General features: G+C 39.9%; 1 protein-coding gene across 6 annotated transcripts in view; it reads right to left on the bottom strand.

The window, feature by feature from the left end:
• The window catches only part of PRKN (parkin RBR E3 ubiquitin protein ligase), a 1292545-nt gene that overhangs the window by 1018335 nt on the left and 255735 nt on the right, over positions 1-18475 (bottom strand). For all 6 annotated transcript variants that reach the window (XM_059176590.1, XM_059176589.1, XM_059176592.1 and 3 more), the window contains one exon: positions 2589-2752. In XM_059176590.1, coding sequence (XP_059032573.1) covers positions 2589-2752 — 164 coding nt within the window. The remainder of the gene's footprint in view (positions 1-2588; positions 2753-18475) is intronic.

Here is an 18475-nt window from a genome sequence, read left to right as displayed (position 1 = left end):
GTATTCCCTAAATACTTAAAAGAGTTATGATACAAACACTCCATCGAGTACAATCCCTGTGCTTGGAAATGAAGATTCTACAACCTCACTGGCAAGCTGAGCCTCCTTATCACTGTCCCCAGCGCCCGCTGAACCCAACAGTCTGGCTTTCAGTAACCACGACCCTGGATGACTAGAGTCATCACTATGGTCACCAAGTCCAAACGCTCTTTTCTTCTCATGCTCTTCCATCTCTTCACAGCCGTATACTTCTTTACCAGTAATTTCCTTTTCCCACATACCCTCAAAAGCATCGTTTGGATGGATGATGCCTCCTTTACTGGCTTCTCCCCTTGCCACCTAAAAGACCTGCTCATGCCTCTGTCCTCTGCCTCTTTGGCGATCACATCTAACCCCAGAGCTATAATATTTACCGCTATGTAGCTAGTCCTTAAATATGAAGTGAACCCCTAAGCATCACAACTAAGTTCTCAAACTCCTGCTAGACATCTAGATTTCCCTTGGCATCCACTTACTGTGCTGGTTAAGTTCCCCATCCTTCCTACAAGCAGACTGGAGCTCCAGACTCCCATTTCCCTCCAAGCCACCCTATTTTGCTCTAGTTCTCCATGCATGAAACCTCTGCAAGATATAGCACTAAGCTCCCTTCCTGCCCAGTCTTCAACATCTTCTCCAGCCTCTAGAAGAACACGGGCCAATGATTTTCGGCAGGTATACACCATGCTCATTCTCCATGTCTGAAATCCTACTCGAGTTTCAATTCATCCAGGAAGTCTTGGTGACTTCCACTCGGGTGTGTTTTCTCCACCTTGAAAATCTTGCAGTACTAGGGTTTCAGTTTCCATAAGGTGCTGCCCATGTCTGACATTCAGAGGCTGAACCACATGAAACTGCTGATAGTTTCATGCCATGTGGCTCAACCTAATCCATCTGTTGTTTTTAAGGCCCCTAAATAGAGTCACTACAAAAGCAGGAATGAATTTCACCTTTCTTTGTGAGACCCTGGGAAGCCCAGAACATTGGAAGTGTGTGTCAAAATAAATGGAATCTAAATCAATATGTACCTTTCACATACATGTTTGTCAAATGAATTCTCTGAGCAATTAGTCTAACCTATCAGCTTGAACAGTACAGGTGAGGAGTTTTAGAACCTGAAACTTCAAAACTCCTGGCAACATAAAATATTTTGGTTCAAGGAGCTGTTTTAAAATCATTTATTTGTGAAGGGAACATTCCTGGATTTAGAGGTTGGTAGGTACAGTAAAAAGCTTTTTAGTTGACTGAAAAAAAAAAAAAAAAGGCGAAACACTTTTTAGCCCAGGCACTTCCCTTATAAAACAAATTGCCTAAAAGCAAAGCACAGCAGTTTGTTCACAATGAGCCCAAGCCTCCAGCCATCAGCAAAGATGCTTTGGAACCAGAGGGGGACGATTTGCATTTCTATAGCTTCCTTTGTATACCCAAATTCCGAAAGCATTTCGTGGAGCCACAGGAAATATCATCAGGAAAATACACAGTGATAGGATGTCAATACCAGAAGGGTTTTCCATGTAGCCAGACCCAGCAGCCCCCCCACCCCCACTGGGCGCAACAGCAGGACCCCCCCCCAATGTATAAACAGGAGTGCCATGCGTCGGTGCTGGTTAAGAAAGGGGAAGCACGCGTCTGAGGGGTCCCTCCGCATCACCTGTGCCATCCACAGAAGACGCAGTCTTTCCTGCTTTCACAAAGAATGACTTCAGTCCGAGTTGCACAGGATTTACCACCCCCCCCCCAACATATGACAGGTCTCCAACTCCAGATGAGGGCGCTGGGTATCACTCCCTTCACCAGTGCCCCCCTTGTTCCTACCGCAATCAGCCTTGGCAACGAAGCACCCAGATGAAAGCCTGGGAGCGGACAGCACCTGGAGCAGCGTGGTGCTCGGAGAGGACAGGTGCCGCTCACAGTCTAACATTCCAGGGGCCTGTTCTGGGGACAATTTTCCTGAGGCTTAGGAAAATAAGCACGAAGGTGGGCTTCTGCTATGTTCTGTCTCCCTCTGCCACTGGCGTGGAAACCGCGATTTGGATGCGGCTGGGAACTCTTGAGGCCTGTGGTGAACTGGCCCTGAGCCCCGTCTGTCCCCGAGCCAGCCACCGAGGCAGACTTACAACTATCCTCCAGGGGTCACAATTGGGTTACAAATTCCTCACGGCGCAGAGACTGAGCAGCCTGATTGGGAACAATTTATTCGAATCCTTCTTCATTAAGATTCAAATGGAATAAGTAAGGTAGAAATTGAACAGACACAGAAATTGTGCCTTGCTGCTCCTATAGTCAGTAAACATTTATTCACTAAGCCCGGTCTGTGTGTTCTCTCTCTCTCTCCCTCGCTCACAGTTGTTCTTCCAATCCTTCCTGCTTGCTGTTTTAATGCATAATTAAGAAGGTCAGAATTAATGAAGCGGTGTGGAGTAAAGTTCAAGGAATCCCCAGGCACTATTTATTCTATTAGATCTCAGGCATGAATGTCAGCTTGGCACAGTCAGCGGCATAAGCAATGGGGCCGGCTGCAGCCCAGGAACAAGCCACCGAGGGAGACTCACCTGCACCGTCAAGTCATTCCGAAGCTCCTTCCCGGCGAAAATCACACGCAACTGGTCAGCTGGAACCCCCTGTCGCTTAGCAACCACCTCCTTGAGCTGGAAGATGCTGGTGTCCGACTCGACCTCCACTGGGAAACCATGGCTGGAGTTGAACCTGACAAACACTGACCGGGACATTGGGAGAGAGGGGGGAAGTGAGTATTACTCAAAGCTCGGACATGGCAGTAGCAACATTTTTGACCCAAGTTACCGCCCGCCCGCCCTTCGATGACCGGCATACGTTTTCTTCCACTTGTAACATAGAACATGAATGCAATGGAGCAAGGTTTGAAGAAAACTGGAGTTTCGCTGTGGGATTTCCCTTTCTCCATCCGTCAGTGACCCTGAAACACAATCGCATGCTCCCTCCGACGCCTGTCCTGGGCCACAAAGGCTCACGCAGACCCCGGCCACATGGGAAAGGCGAGACTCCCGGGAGGTTATGGACAGGCTGGAACCAGCACCCCCGCCACGGGGCCCCCTTCCTCACAAACATTCGAGATGCTCGGTTTGCGCTCACGGTGCAGCGATGGGAACCTCGCAGCTGCAGGAAGACCGACCCGAGCCCGAGACGCTGCGTGACCCACGCGAGGGCCCCACTGGATCTGCCGGTGACACGTTCTCGCCCTTTCTTTTCAAACTCCGGACACCGTCTTCCCGATTGGAGCCGCTACCCCGTCACGACCGACCCTGGGACCGGCCGACCGGCCCGCCTCCTCGACGAGGCTGCCGGGCATCGAACTTGTCACTGTCACCCACACAGGTCCCTTCCTGCGCGCACGTTCTGTCACTACTTTCAGCCCATCTTTTCTCGGTTCTTGCACCAGCCTCCGAACTGGAGTCTTAATAGACTCTCTTCGCTTCCAAAACGCCCCGCACGGTTCTGCAGAGCAAGCCTATGCAACCCGGAGCTCTGCCCTCAAATCTTCTAAAGGGCCACTGTGTCTGCTGGGAGAGAGTCCCAGGCCCCGTCATCTGACAAACCGATATCCCGCTGGCTCCTCCATCAGTCCGCACATGCGCACTGCCGCACTGAATGCCCCCAGAACCCCTGCGCACCCCTGTCTCCCCTTCCCTCACCCTTCTTCACCCCCGCCTGCTGAAAGCCTGCCCCCCACAGGATCCAGCTCGGATGCTCCTCCTCCAACAGGCCTCTCACGATCAGCCCAGTCAAGACCCAGCTGCCTCTTAGGGCCTCGGGGAGGGGGGGGGGGGTGAACACAACCATCTTACACTATTTGCCACAGTCTCTCTTGGAGGCAGTGGAGCACCGAGTTCCAAGGACACCCTCCAGAGTGGGAAGGATCCCAATGCCAGTCCCTGGAGGTCCCTTCCCAGTGGAGCAGGTGGGGTAAGAGTCTTACCCCTAGTGCTTTAACTCTCAGTTCCCTGTCACAATAAATAAGCCACAGAGGGTGTTCTGTGATGTGTTAAGCAGTATTTACAGTGTTTACAACGATCACAGAATTACCTTCAAAAATAATGAATGTTTGTATAAGACTTACATGTTTTGGGTATAAAAAGATGATAAACTCCTTAAGGCCAGCCACTATAGCTTATTTTCTGCAGCATCCCCTTTAAATGTAGCATTATCACTTACTAGTTGTCAATTCAAATAGGAGATGGCCCACTGAGTAATAATTATAATAAAATAATCACTGCAATGCGAATAATAATCGAACACCCACAATTTGGCAGAAGTAGCACCTCACATATGCTATCTTTAAGCTTTCCGATGATCTGGTAAGGTCAGTATTATTAGCCTTACCTAACAGAATAGTAAATGGAGTCCTAGGGAATTGTAATCACTTTTTTAAGGACATCAGCTGCTTTGTAATGGAATCACAACTCAAATTCAGTTCAATCAAACTCTAAACTCCTTTCCATTTCTACTATAACAGGCTGCCTAAAATATTCTCCAAAGAAAGTCCACATTCCTTTTCCTTGGGATAAAAAGACAAACAACAACAGCAAAGAGGCTTTCTAACATAATTCAGATATCCCCTATCAGGTTAGCAGCAGAAAATGGGATTAAAAAATAAAAGCTTCGATGAAGCTCTAAGACCAAAGAAAAAAGAACAATGATTATAAGACACAATAAAATAAAAATGACACCAAAATGAGAGCAGGTGTCACAGATGACACCCAAGAACAAAAACCTGACATAGTCTACCCGGCACAGAAACATAGGGAAGGAGTATGCACTGGAAATGACAAAAGTGTTCCAAATCAAAATTTTTTTTTTAAAATGATGAAAAGAATTACAGAGGAAAAGGGGCTTTTGATAAACTTTTAAGTAGATGTCATATGACACCACTGAAGTAGAGGAGGAGAAATAAATGTGTACTGGAAGCCCTTGCAGTATATTCCCAGAATCCTCAGCTCAGAGACCATAAGGCAACCAATTCGTCAGATAAGATAGGAACCAAGTAAGGGGCAAGACGGGACAAAAGGTGTGGCCCCAGTTCTACACACAGTTTTCTAATGGTGTGAACGGATTTGTTTTTAAAGCAAAATGCCATAGAGAGGAACCATGGGAAGCAACAGCTCGGGACTATACAAAAGTCACTAAAACTAAAGGAATAAAAATTCCAGGATGCCCTGAGTAGAAGATTTTTCTCCAGGGGTTTCAATTAGGGGCATTCCATCTTAAGGGCAAGAATTATAAAAACAAAGTAGCCAAATTAAAGTGAAAAAGATCTGCAAAAAACATACTAGAGAGTTCTGTACTACAACTCAAATCATTAGTATCTAAAGGCTTTTCTTCATTCCGTTTAAGTAGAAAAATTTAAGTTTTTGAACTTACGTCCAATTTGGTTAAGTCATGTCAATAGTTCAAAAACGAGTGTTTTTGAGTAGCAGTTCAAATACACACTAGGGACAGACAATGGAAAACCCACCAAATGCACAGCAGGTATTAGGCAAACGAAAATATGGTGACAGATAAGAACAAACATTGTCAGGTGACCTGATCATCAATAATCAAGTGTCCCACATAGTGGCACATGACCGGTCCCTAGTGGCAGTAGTGTATTTTTTGGTGGGTCTCTATCTTCTTCTGGCACATGGGAGAAATGTGTCATGTCCTGTGGGTCCTGGTCCTGAAACTCCAAGATTCCCAAAAGAGAGGAAGAGAGGAATGCACCCAACCTTGTCCCTCTACTACCTCTTGCAAAGTCACAGGAAGAAGAGTATCTTTAGAGTCAGAAAAAGAGAAAAGGGGATGCTGGTGGTGCCACTTGCTAATTTTAAGACTTGGGACAAATGACCTGGTCATCCTTCTTAGCTCCTTGCCTGCTAAATGGAGATAATGTGTGCAACCTTAAATGCCCCATTACAAAAGGTTTGCAATGATTACGGATGCATCAGGAAATTATGGCATTTGGTACCCATCTGTACTCTTAGTTACAAGGCAGTTTGTAATCCAAAAACAATTCCTTAATTTCAGTCACCTAGAGGAGCTAGTGCTAAGTAGCATCCATTCTTTATATTGTAACTAACATAGATTAAATGGGATATGGATAAATGCTAAATAAAGTAGCCTATTTTTCTGGTTTCTGTCCTTCTTCATGATGGACAGAAAACTCCCAGGAACAAAGAGACCCAGAAAAAGAATTTAGCTTGTCTCCTTTCCTGAGATTTAATCATAAATTAAAAGTTTGGGAATGCACTGATTCAATGACACCTATAATAGCATCAGAAATAAATAATATACGAATTAACACTATCAATAATGTAGACAATGTTAATAATCAATAATAAATACCATAATGCATTGCTAAGAAAAAGATAATGAGACACACCCACACTCATTTTGGTGCCATCCCTAACCAGTGTTCAGAAGATCCAGAGGATAAGAAAGTAACTGAGAAAAAAAGGGGAAGGAGTCATTGGGTGATGGGCACGTATGTTTCTCCCAAGCTATTCCCTTTGCCCAGCCTGACTGGGGTAAAAATGCCTGAGTAACAACTGTAGTAGTTTCCAATCATTCATCATTCCTATGATCCATCCAAAGACGACGGCTCTTACAGGATCCGGCCTACCTTGAAAACAGCCATTCTGCTTCCCACATGGACAGCAGTCATGGAATTAGGTGGGCTGAGCCACTCTCTCCCTTGAGTCCAGAACGGACGGTTATTAATCAGCACAACTTCACCCTCCTTGTTACAGCGACAGGCTCAAGGATGGGCATAAACCAGCCTGGCTTTCCCTTAGTCACAGTGATCAATTCCCTGGAGACCTTAGAAGGGGTGATCCAAGGGGGACAAATCAGAAAGCAGTCCAGATTTGTCAAAGACTTGGCTTTAGACGGCACCGAACATCATGCGAGGCTCAGACATTTCTGCTGAGAGAATTAAACAAAAACAGAAGCCAAGACAGATCATTGTCATCCGCATAGAAATAGGCTCGGTGCTTTTGCGGTAAGATAATTCTTCCTCAAGAAAGAATGCCCCAAGCTCTCTCGACAGGATGTTTAGCTCTATCTGCAGTCTGGCAAACACCGGAAGCATCCCCTGGCAATTGAGGTGACCAGGAAGTACCCCTACATATCACTAACTATCCCTTGGTGGGGTAGTTTCTTCTTCACCTATTAAAAATTACCACTAAGACTAGATTCTCCTATTGTAAACAGACAAACCCTGTCCTCACTTTCCCCTTCAGGCATTGTCCACTTCTCTACACAGAAAACCTTACTATGAATTTATTATAGTTCTGCTCACCACTGGCTTACTTCATGTCCTTTTGTGAACCCACTCTTGAAGACTACTCTTGGTAAAGCAGTCACCTAATAATAATGCTATGATTATTCTATAATAATTCCATAACACTTCTAATAATAATTCTAATTGTTATTAGAATAATTTTAAGTCTAGAAGTATTAGAGTACTTCTAATTCAATGGTTCCAGTTCTATTTTTCTCGTATTTGACCATTCAGAGACATTCAGTAGATTTTTGTTCTTATAACACTTCTTTTCTCCAGGCATGTGCCATCACACCATCCTGGTTTCCCCCTACAACACAAGACATGCTTTCTTAGCTTCATCTACTGAGTTCTCTTCCTGTATTGGACTTACTGATTTTAGAGTGCCCAAGGGTCTACTTAGACTCTCTTCTTTGGTACCCGCGTGTTCTCCCAGGGTTGTATAATCCATCCTGTGTGCAACATAATTCATGTGCAATTCAATATATTTCCATAGGAAACATTCACTCAATATGATTGTTACTATCTAGTCTTCTTTTAAGATCCAACTCTCCCATAAACTTCTACCTCAACCCATGCTCAGGATGATGTGAGTCCATGGAGTTACTACTTCTTAGGACCAATTCCTACATTCCTCATGCTATAGAACTATATAGAGTCATGCGGAGTTTAAAACACATGCAGATATAACAAGTATGACAACTATAGCATAAAGAATGGGGGAATGGATATGGACCTATTAGGCTGTAAGCCTTCCACACATTTTTGGAGGAAAGTGGTGTAATATTAACAATAAATAGACTGTAAAAAAAATTAAGAATATACATTATAATTCTTAGAGTAAAAAGTGACTAAAAATGTTGAGTTAAAAAGCATATAAAAATTACCAATGGCATTCTAAAAGATTTTTATTTATTTGACAGACAGATATCATAAGTAAGCAGAGAGGCAGGCCAAAAGAAAAAGGGGGAAGCAGGCTCCCCACTGAGCAGAGAGCCCAATGTGGGGCTCGATCCGAGCATCCTGGGATCATGACCTAAGCCAAGGGCAGAGGCTTTAACCCACTGAGCCACCCAGACGCCCCCCAATGGCATTCTAAAAAAATAGAATCTCCAGAAAGGGGGGAGAAGAGAAACAGGGAAATAAAAACAGAGGAAAAAAATAGAATGAAATGGAAGAACTAAATTCAACCATATCCATAACTACAGTAAGTTTTAATGGAATAAACACTCCAGTTAAAAGGCAGAGACTCAGAATAGATAGAACAAAGTAGCTCCAAATATATATGGTCTACAAAAGCTCCATTTTCAATATAAAGATACAAATAGTTTGAAAGTGAATGAACAAAAAGCATAATAATTATAAAAAGGCAGGAATGGCAACATTTATATCGCATAGATTCGAAGACAAAATATGCTGTGAACACTTGAGATAGAAAGAAGGCCAAAAATCACACCCTGTGCTCACCTATTCCTTCCTATCTTTGAGTTGGGTGAGGCGACATGTACCTCATTTAACCAGTCTTGGAGTGTGCAGGTCTCCCTCTGTTCCCAGCCTCCCAGGACAGACAAAAAGGAGGGTGAGCCCTTCCTACTCCCCTCACAAGGTAAGAGATCAAGAGGCTGATCCAACAGCAACTGCCAAAGATGTCACTCATGGCCTTGAGATGACTATGATTCTTTGACAAAGGAGTACCCACTGGATTTCCTATTTGTCCTTTCTCTCTCTCTTCCTCCTGCCACACAGTTTTCTTCATTGATTAGTTCTACCATTTTCTTCTTTAATTGTTTAGCAGAAGTCATAGTATGGGAGGTAGAGAATTAGAGGTAGGAAAAATGCAATTAAGAATCTGTATAACACGAGGTGTGTCTTATGGCTAAGACCATGGTCTGTGGAACCACCTGCCAGGATTCAAAACCTAGGTCTGACCCTATAAGACTGTGTAACCAAGTCACACAGTTTTTGAACTTCAGTATATTTTCTATAAAAGAAGAGATAATAACAGTGCCAGGCTCATAAATTTGTTGTGAGAATTAAATGAATTGATATATGGAATGTATAAAACTGCCTAGTATACTATAAGTTTCAACAATTATTAGTTCTTACCTAAGGCCCAATATACGGCTTAAAATTGTGGTTACTAGGTCAATTGGACAATATTAATATTTTGGGTAACCAAAAAAACCTACCTTTTATTCTCTTTCAATAATTAAGATTATTCAGATCAATTCTACTTCACTATGCTTTGTGGTGCACTGTAATTGATCTAGAGTGACTTTAGGATACAGATAATGATATCATCTGTTTAGACAGAGCTCTCAGTTTTCAAAATGCTTTTACAGACATTATCCCAGCTAATCTTCACAAAAGCTCTGAAAGATAATTGGGGCAGCATTTGCTATTCCTACTTTCAAAATGAATAGACAGAAGTATGAGAAGGCGAAGTGATTTACCCAAAATTTATAAGGAAAAAAGCAGGAGCTAGAGCTGGTGTCCTCAGCCCCTCTCCTTCAGGCCACTGACTTTCACACAGGGCTATATACCACCCTGAGGGCCTAAGAGGATAATCCTTTCACGTCCTATTCTTCCCGTACCTTCCTGAAAACTGACATGTCTAAAAACATGTTAATGGATGAGGCATACTGATAATCTTTTGTCCCACTTTTTCTTCAAAATCAACATAGCCTCACTGTACCAAGGAAAACGTATATCATGCGTCCACCCAATTCCACTCTGGCACATTACCACAGGGCATCAGAAAAGGAGAACAGGATTACTGGTGACTGTGAGGCCTCTTTTAAAACCAGGCGAGGCTTACTTCTTACACAGCAGGGCAAGGGTTGACACCGGAAGCAGGCTGTGTGAGGTTCTGCAACATGGGTTGTATTGTGTGGTTAGAAATTCAGCTACACAGCAGAGGGGTAAGAGGAATGATGATGTTCATTTACCTGCCCCAGCTCTTCTACCTCCTCAGTATTGCCAGAAAAGTCATTCCTTCTCAGGGAAGGTCTCAGAATAGCAAAGTTAAGATTGTTCTTTGTCACATGGAAGGTGGGAGTGCCTTTATTTCATTTAGGAAATGAATTGCTGTCAAAGTTCCCTTCCTTACATAGCCACCCACCCTTCTAACCATCCATCCATCCATCCATCCACCCACCCATTCAGCCAGCGAGACACGTGGTTAGACAACCAGACAGCCACACACCCATTGTAGAATAAGAATTTGATTATAACAAGATGGCTGTTTGGGCCCATTTTTGTTCTGACAAATTAATTCTTATTGGCTGACTGATTTGATAAAGCAGGCTAGTTTTACAAAACATTTCAGAAGGCAGGTGTTTTCTATGAACAGAATAACTTATACACAAAGGCTTTGATAAAAACATAAAGATAAAAACACTTAATCATAAGTATTACACTGGCAAAGTTGAGATGAAGTTAATATTTTAATTTTCCCAACATTTTATAAATTTATCAGATGCAACAAAATACCTCTAAATGAAAGAATGGCAGTTAAATTCATAATGAGTTAAAAAAATCTTGGTATAATCTATTTCATACACTTCCCAGAAAGCAAAAAAAAGTGAAAGACTATATGATTATTTTCCTAGTAAGTATGTAATTGCAAATTCTTTGCTTTCAACAAAATTAAAGATGGAGTCAGTTGGGTCATAAACTGATCAATCACTGAAATAACTGTATTGAAGGCTTACTAAGTATTTTTCTCATATTATAATTTTGAATACATTAAAAATGAAGTAATAGTTTTATAATAAAATTCTTTCTATTCCCATATGCTTATTTATTAGAACTATAAAAATAAAAAGAATGATGCTGAACCTACTTCATTCTAGCAATAAGTAAAATTCATCCACAGATACATGAGTTAGAAAAATAACCTATTCCTCCCAATTAAGAGATACGTTTCCAATATAATTTTATGCTTCATAATTATTTGTCCATATCACAATCCAGCAGAAATTGTTAACATCAATACTTTATGATACCAGGGAATTTAAAAATACATCTTAAATGTCTTTTTTTTTTTTTTTTTTTAGTTTTTATTTTATTCCAGTTAGCTAACATACAGTGTTATACGAGTTCCAGGTGTACACTGTGATTCAACACTTCCATACATCACCTGCTGCCCACAAGGCCAAGTGCACTCCGAAGGCCCCATCACTTGTTCCCCCTTCTTCCCACCCTCTTCCCCTCTGTAGCCATCAGTTTGTTCTCCATAGCTAAACTTTGTTGTGGTTTGTCTCTCTCTCTCCTTTTTTCCCCGTTTTCTAAAACTGTTTCTCAATTTTATGTTCCTCAGTTTTCTAAATTCTACATACAAGCCATATGGTATTTGTCTTTCTCGAACTTAATTCACTTAGCATTATACTAACTAGCTACATCCATGTCCATGTAAATGGCAAGATTTCACTCTTTGTTATGGTTGAATAGTATTCCATTATATATACTATACGCCACATCTTCTTTATCCATTCATCCATCTATGGATATTTGAGCTGCTTCTATATCTTGGTTATTGTAAATAATGTTACTCTAAACATAGGGGTACATGTACCTCTTTAAAATAGTGTTTTTGTATTCTTTGGATAAATACCCAGTAGTGAAATCCCTGGATTGCATAGTTCTATTTTTAACTTTTTAGGGAAACTCAATTTTGTTTTCCATGGTGGCTGGACGAGTTTACATTCCCACCAACATGCAAGAGGGTGACTTTTTACCCATACCCTTGCAAATACCTGTTGTTTCTTGTGCTACTGATTTAAGTTATTGACAGGTATAACATTGTAGTTTTGATTTGCATTTCCCTGATGGTAAGCGATGAGTATCTTTTCATTTGTCTGTTAGCCATCTCCATGTCTTCTTTGGAAAAATGTCTGTTCATGTGTTCTGCCCACTTTTAACTGGATTATTTGTTTTCAGGTGTTGAGTTCTGTAAGTTCTTTACACATCATGGATACTAACCCTTCATCGGATGTATTTGCAAACACCTTCTTCGATTCTCTAGATTGCCATTTAGATTTGTTGATTATTTTCCTTCACAGTGAAGAAGCTGTTTATTTTTATGAACTCCCAATAGTTTATTTTTGCTTTTGTTTCCCTTGCCTTGGCAAACATATCTAGTAAGAAGTTGTATGACCAATGTCAAAGAGGTTACTGTCTGTCTTCTCTTCTAGGATTTTTATGGTTTCATGCCCCACAATAAGGTCTTTAACCCATTTTGAATTCATTTTTGTGTATGGTATAAGAAAGTGATCTAGTTTCATTCTTCTGCATGTGGCTGTTTGGTTTTGTTGTTGTTGTTGTTTTTGTTTTCTTTTCCTGAATACCATTTGTTGAAGAGACTGCCTTCTTTCCATTGGATATTCTTTTCTGATTTGTTGAACGTTAATTGACCATAGGGTCTTGTTTTTTGTTTTTTTTTTAAATCCATTCTGTCAGTATGATGTCTGTGATTGGAGCATTTAATCCATTTATATTCAAAGTAATTACTGATGAATACATATTTATTGCCATTTTATTACTTGTTTTGTATTTCTTTTTCTGAAGATTTTTCTCGGATCCTTTCTTGCCTTTCTTTCATGGTTTGCTGGTTTTCTTGTGTTTTGTTTTTTTTTTTTTTTTTTTGAGTGGTATATTTGGATTTCTTTCTCTTTATTCTTTACTAGTGGCTTTTGATTTGTGGTTACCATTAGGCTTGTACATAGCATCTTCTGTATATAGTAGTCTATATTAAGTTGATGGTAATTTAAGTTAGAACTCATTCTTTACTCCCCTCCATGTTTAGGTATATGGTATCATATTTTACATCCTTTTACTTTGCGTTCTTTGGCTGAGATTTTACAAAAATATTAATTTTTACTGCTTTTGTGTTTCTTACCTTCATTCTATCTCGTTGGGTCTTTCCTTTCCACTCAATGGGCTTCCTTTATTATTTCTTACAGGACTGGTTTAGTGCTAAAGGAACTCCTTTAGTTCTTGTTTGTCTTGGAAGCTTTCTATCTCTGATTTATTCTGAATGATAGCCTTGCTGGACAGAGCATCCTTGGCTGCAGATTTTTCTCACTCAGCATTTTGAACATATCATGCCACTCTCTTTGGCTTGGAAAATTTCTACTAAAAAATCCCCTGATAAGTTATTAGGGTTTCCCTTATATGTAACTGTCTTATTTTGTCTTGAAACATTTAAAATGATTTCTCTATTACTATATTTTGCCATTTTAATTATGTGTCTTGGTATGGATCTGCCCTTGTTGATATGGTTGGGGGTTCTCAGCTTTCTGGATCTGGCTGTTTCCTACCCCAAATAAGGGATTTTTTAAGCTGTTATTTCTTAAATACATTTTCTGCTCCTTTTTCTTTCTCTTTTTCTAGCATTTCTATAATGTGAATGCTATTATGCCTGATAGAGTAATTGAGTTCCTTAAATAAGTCCACTCTCATGCATATTTCTTTCTTCTTCTCTTTTATTTCACTTGATTACTTCCCATTACTCTATTTTTTAAGTCATTAATCAATTCCTTTGCTTCTTCCAGCCTGCTGCTCATTCCATCAGCATGTTTCTCATCTCATTTATTGAGCCCTTTATCTCCGTTGTGTTATTCCTCATCTCTGTGTTAAAGATCTCACTCACACCTTCCACTCTTTTCTCAAGTCCATTGAGTATCTTTATGATCTTTACTTTAAATTCTCTATTAGGCATGTTCCTTATATCTTACACCTCTGGCCATGGCCTTGTCCTGTTCTTTTATTTGGGGCAAATTCCTCTCTCTTCTCATTTTGTTGAAATATCTGTGCCTGCTTCTGTATTTTAGGAAAGTCAGCTATTTCTCCTGTTCTTGAGGGCAATGGCCCTATGAAGAACTCCAAGGACAGAAGATACAGCGTGGTTAGAGGTTTGGGCTGGTTTTCTTGGGGAGGGAACCAGCCATGCTGGGACTGAGGCATGCATGACAGAGAAGGGTGGTTCCACCAAGGCGTAAGGGAATAGGCTTGGCGTATGCAAGTTGGGAAGTAAGTATTGGCTCTGTGTTGGTTTCTGTCAGTGCCCCTGTATCTACACTGGGGGGTAGAGAAGAGAAATTGTGTCTGCCAATTCCTTTGTTCCTGGAGGGGGTCTCTCCATGAATGCCAACTCTCTGAGATATACTCCAAGATGAGCAAACAACCTCCCCACTGTGTGCTCCAGGCACTCTTCAGATTGCTGTCTCTATGATGTATGTCTGTGGGTCGTTTCCCCTTCCTTCTCTCCAAGAACAGCCCCAATGTCCACCACGTTCTCCCTGAACCAAGCCCTCTGCCTTTAAAACACCAGACTTTAAGCCCTGCTGGTTGCAAAAATTCATGAAATTCAGCTCTTCTTCTTTGTAATCCAATTGCTATGGAGATTCATTTTTCTTGTGTTCTCTCCTCTGTGTTAGTCTGTCTGTCACCCTTCTCTGTGACTGCAGCTCCCTCCGCACCACAGCAGTCGCGATCCATTTCTCTCCCAAACCACATCTCCACACTTCCTACCTTCTTGAGTGTGGACTCTTCTCTACCTTTAGTTGTGGAGTTGTTCTTCCAGTCTTCAGGTCAGTTTCTGGTGCATTTAGGATGATGTGATAGTTGTGTATTGTGTTCACGGGATGAGGTAAGCCTAGTGGTCTTCCTACTCTGCTCCCATCTTCCCCAGTCTCTCTCTAAAATTTCAATTTTTTGTACATGTTTTTCTTGCAGAAATGTATTTCAGGTAATTCATAAATATTTTTAAAGTCTGTTTTTGTTATCTATGGTAGTTATGTTATAGAAAATTACCACAAACACAAAAACTGAGCCATTTTACTCGCAGAAGAAATAAAAGATAGATTCTGTTGAATCTCTGGTAACATTTTCATGAACCAATCAATACATAACCTTATTTTATGTGTTTGTTTAAGATATCTCATATAATAAATATGGATGATCTATTAACACTTAACTCATAGCAAACAGTGATTCAAACTCATGCCTGGACAAAGTATCATATGTATCTTCCCCGTTAGGCACATTACAGCCTTCTTGTGCATAGGAATACTAGCCCACACTTTAGCACTACACTTGATGATCATTTAATACAATGAAATCACCAATAAAATACTCAAAAACACAGAAACATGGCATGAAATAACCCACAATAAGGACATCTGTTTACAGTAAGAGAGTTGAAACAAGAAAGTAGAGAGGCGCCTTGCTCAGCCCTGGCTGGGAAGCTGCCTCTGGAGTGTCTCAATTTTCTCACCAGTATGTGAATGTTTGTGAATGACCAGGAGAGTGCCCCAAGTATTAATTTTGGGGTTAAAAATATATTGTAATTTGTAGATAAATGAAATACAGAATCCATGCCTAAGAAGGATTGACTCGATTACATTAAGGTCAAGTACTGGGGGAAATGAAATAGAAAACAAGTTTGAAAAAATATATATGTAAAATTTCTGACTAAAAAAACATGCCTTTTCATTTATTATTAAAATGAAAGAAAAAAACAAATTATTATAGTTTTAATATACTATTGGACACATTAAATTGCAATTATATCATTTAAACCTTCTTATTAACAATATAATACTCCAAGTATTTAAACCTGTAATAAAATTTTTATATCAACTTAAGAACATGCAAGTAAATACATGAATTTTCAAAATAAATATTTTATGTGATATATGATCAAAATAATTTGAATATTATGAATTCCGTTACAAATGGAAGCTAAAATCACAATGAAGCTGATTAATACAAAGAAATCAAAACTACACAAACTACAAAATGAATGTCATCCTATTTAGAGTCGATTGTGAAACTAAACAGACTTTTAGTGTTTCAGACACAAACTCTGGAGATCACACAATCCTGAGGTTCAATGGTTTGTTTCTCTGTTTGCTTAACTGCAGGTGAAATACTTTCCACATATAATTTTACTTTGTTCTTTTATATAGAAACAATTTCAAACAATTTTGCATGTCTCAGTTGCCTCAATCAAAAAGAGGTTTACAAAGATAACTAAAAAATAAATGAACTACAACAACAACAGAAACAGTTCCTCAGATAGAAGTACCATTTTAGGGAAAAGCTACTATTATAAAAATATGTTCTGATGTTAAGTGTCAACAATTTATGTCTTTCTCTCCCAGAGATGGGACAGTCTGTTAGAAGTGTGAATAAAATGAATTAGCCTTGACTGGGTTTTTGTTTTGTTTTGTTTTTTGTTTTATGGGGAGGGCAACTTTCAGTCTTTATCTCTAACTTTTTTCCCTATAAATTTTCCATGTGATACTAGAGTAAATTTATTTCACTAGTTTTTAAGTTGGAGAAAATTAATAAAATTAAATTTTTGTATTGAGTAAAGAAATAAAGAAGTAAATGTTCTCCTTGTAATCTAACATCAATTGTTGATTCATGCATTAAAAATATTTAAGCTAAAATGCTCCAAAGCCAGCACCATACCACTGTTGACTTATATACCAGAAAATCTGGAAGAGTGCCTGAAACACAGCAAACACTCACTAAATGGCAGCACTAATATTAATACAAGAAAACCACACCCTAATATTTTCTATTGACTTGGCATAAATCAAGTCATTTAAGGGTTTAAAAAAGTGACCACCTAGTCAATAAACTGAAATTTTTGTCCCACAGACAAAAATAGACACTATAATTCTGCCCCTAAAACTTAAATACAAAATTCCATTTTCAAATGTATTTGCTAACTTTCCAGTGAAAATTTAAACCAGTGGCATGTACCACTCAATATGTAGAGCGTAGATTCAAATATAGAGGCTTCCAAGCCAAAGGAAATACTTGTTAAAATATCTCTTTTAAGGTTTTATTTACTTATTTGACAGAGAGAGAGCGAGAGCGAGAGCGAGAACACAGGGAGGCAGAGAGGAAGGCAAAGGCAGAGGGAGTAGCAGGCTCTGTGCTGAGCAGGGAGCCTGATGTGGGGCTCGATCCCAGGACCTTGGAATCATGACCCAAACCAAAGGCAGACGCCTAACCAACTGAGCCTCCCAGGCACCTCTTAAAATCTCTTAACATTTCTATAGATGTGGGGGAAATTGGAATCTCATACATGGCTGGTGGGAATATAAAATGGTGCAGCCACTTTGGAAAATAGTTTGGCGGTTCCTCAAACAATTGAACATAAAGTTATCACATGCTCCATTCTACTCCTAGGTATTTATGCAAGAGAAATGTAAACATATGTCCAACCTTTACATGAACGCTCATATCAGCATTACTATTAATAGCCAAAAGGTGGCTTGATAGGTATATGCATGCATGTGATATCTACACACAATGAAATATTTTAGGTAATTAAAAAGGGATGAAGTACTGATCATACTACAATGTGAATGAAAAAATGTTACGTAAAAGAAGCCAGTTACAAAAGACCACAAATTGCATTATTCCACTCATATTAAATGCTCAGAATAGGCAAATCTATAGACACAGAAAGTATATTAGTGATCAGCTAGGGTGGCAGTGGTTAAGTCACTGGAGAGAAATGTGAGTTACTGCTAAAGGGCAGGGAGTTTCTTTAGGGGGTGATAAAAATCTTCTAAAATTGATTGTGGTGATGGCTACACAAGTCTGTGGATATACTAAAAACCACTGAATTAAATGGGTGAATTTTATATAGTCTGAATACTGTAAGCTGTCTCCCCCAATACCTTTCAAAAAATCTCTATAGCCACTATTTATTAAAGTACTTAGCAAAGACAGTTCCTTAGTACTTCTGAAATAAGCAAATAATGAATATGTGCTCATTTTAATTTCAATGGCTTTCTTTACTATTTTTGTCCATGATAGAAGCCTGGAATTATGGGAAGAAATTTAAGAGATTTGTAAACATCACCTTTTGCATTTTGTTTGTTCTTAGACTGTGGTCAAGTTTTATAGTTAAATCTCCCACAGTTGCTATACCTAGAAGTGCTTTAAGGACCTAGAATAGTGGTAATGTATGGAAAAAACAAGGAGACATATATTTCAACATTTAATATAGAAAATCTAATTTGCTCAAATTACTCACACTGTTCTAATTTCCATATGCTCTAAAGTAAGTATGAATAAGATTTAGACCAAATTGCTGGTGACATTAAAATTCATTCA

This window comes from Mustela lutreola, chromosome 6, assembly GCF_030435805.1.
Source record: "Mustela lutreola isolate mMusLut2 chromosome 6, mMusLut2.pri, whole genome shotgun sequence".
In the NCBI taxonomy this organism is placed as follows: Eukaryota; Metazoa; Chordata; class Mammalia; order Carnivora; family Mustelidae; genus Mustela; species Mustela lutreola.
Note: the sequence above shows the minus strand (reverse complement) of the source record. Positions and strands in the feature narration are given on the sequence as shown.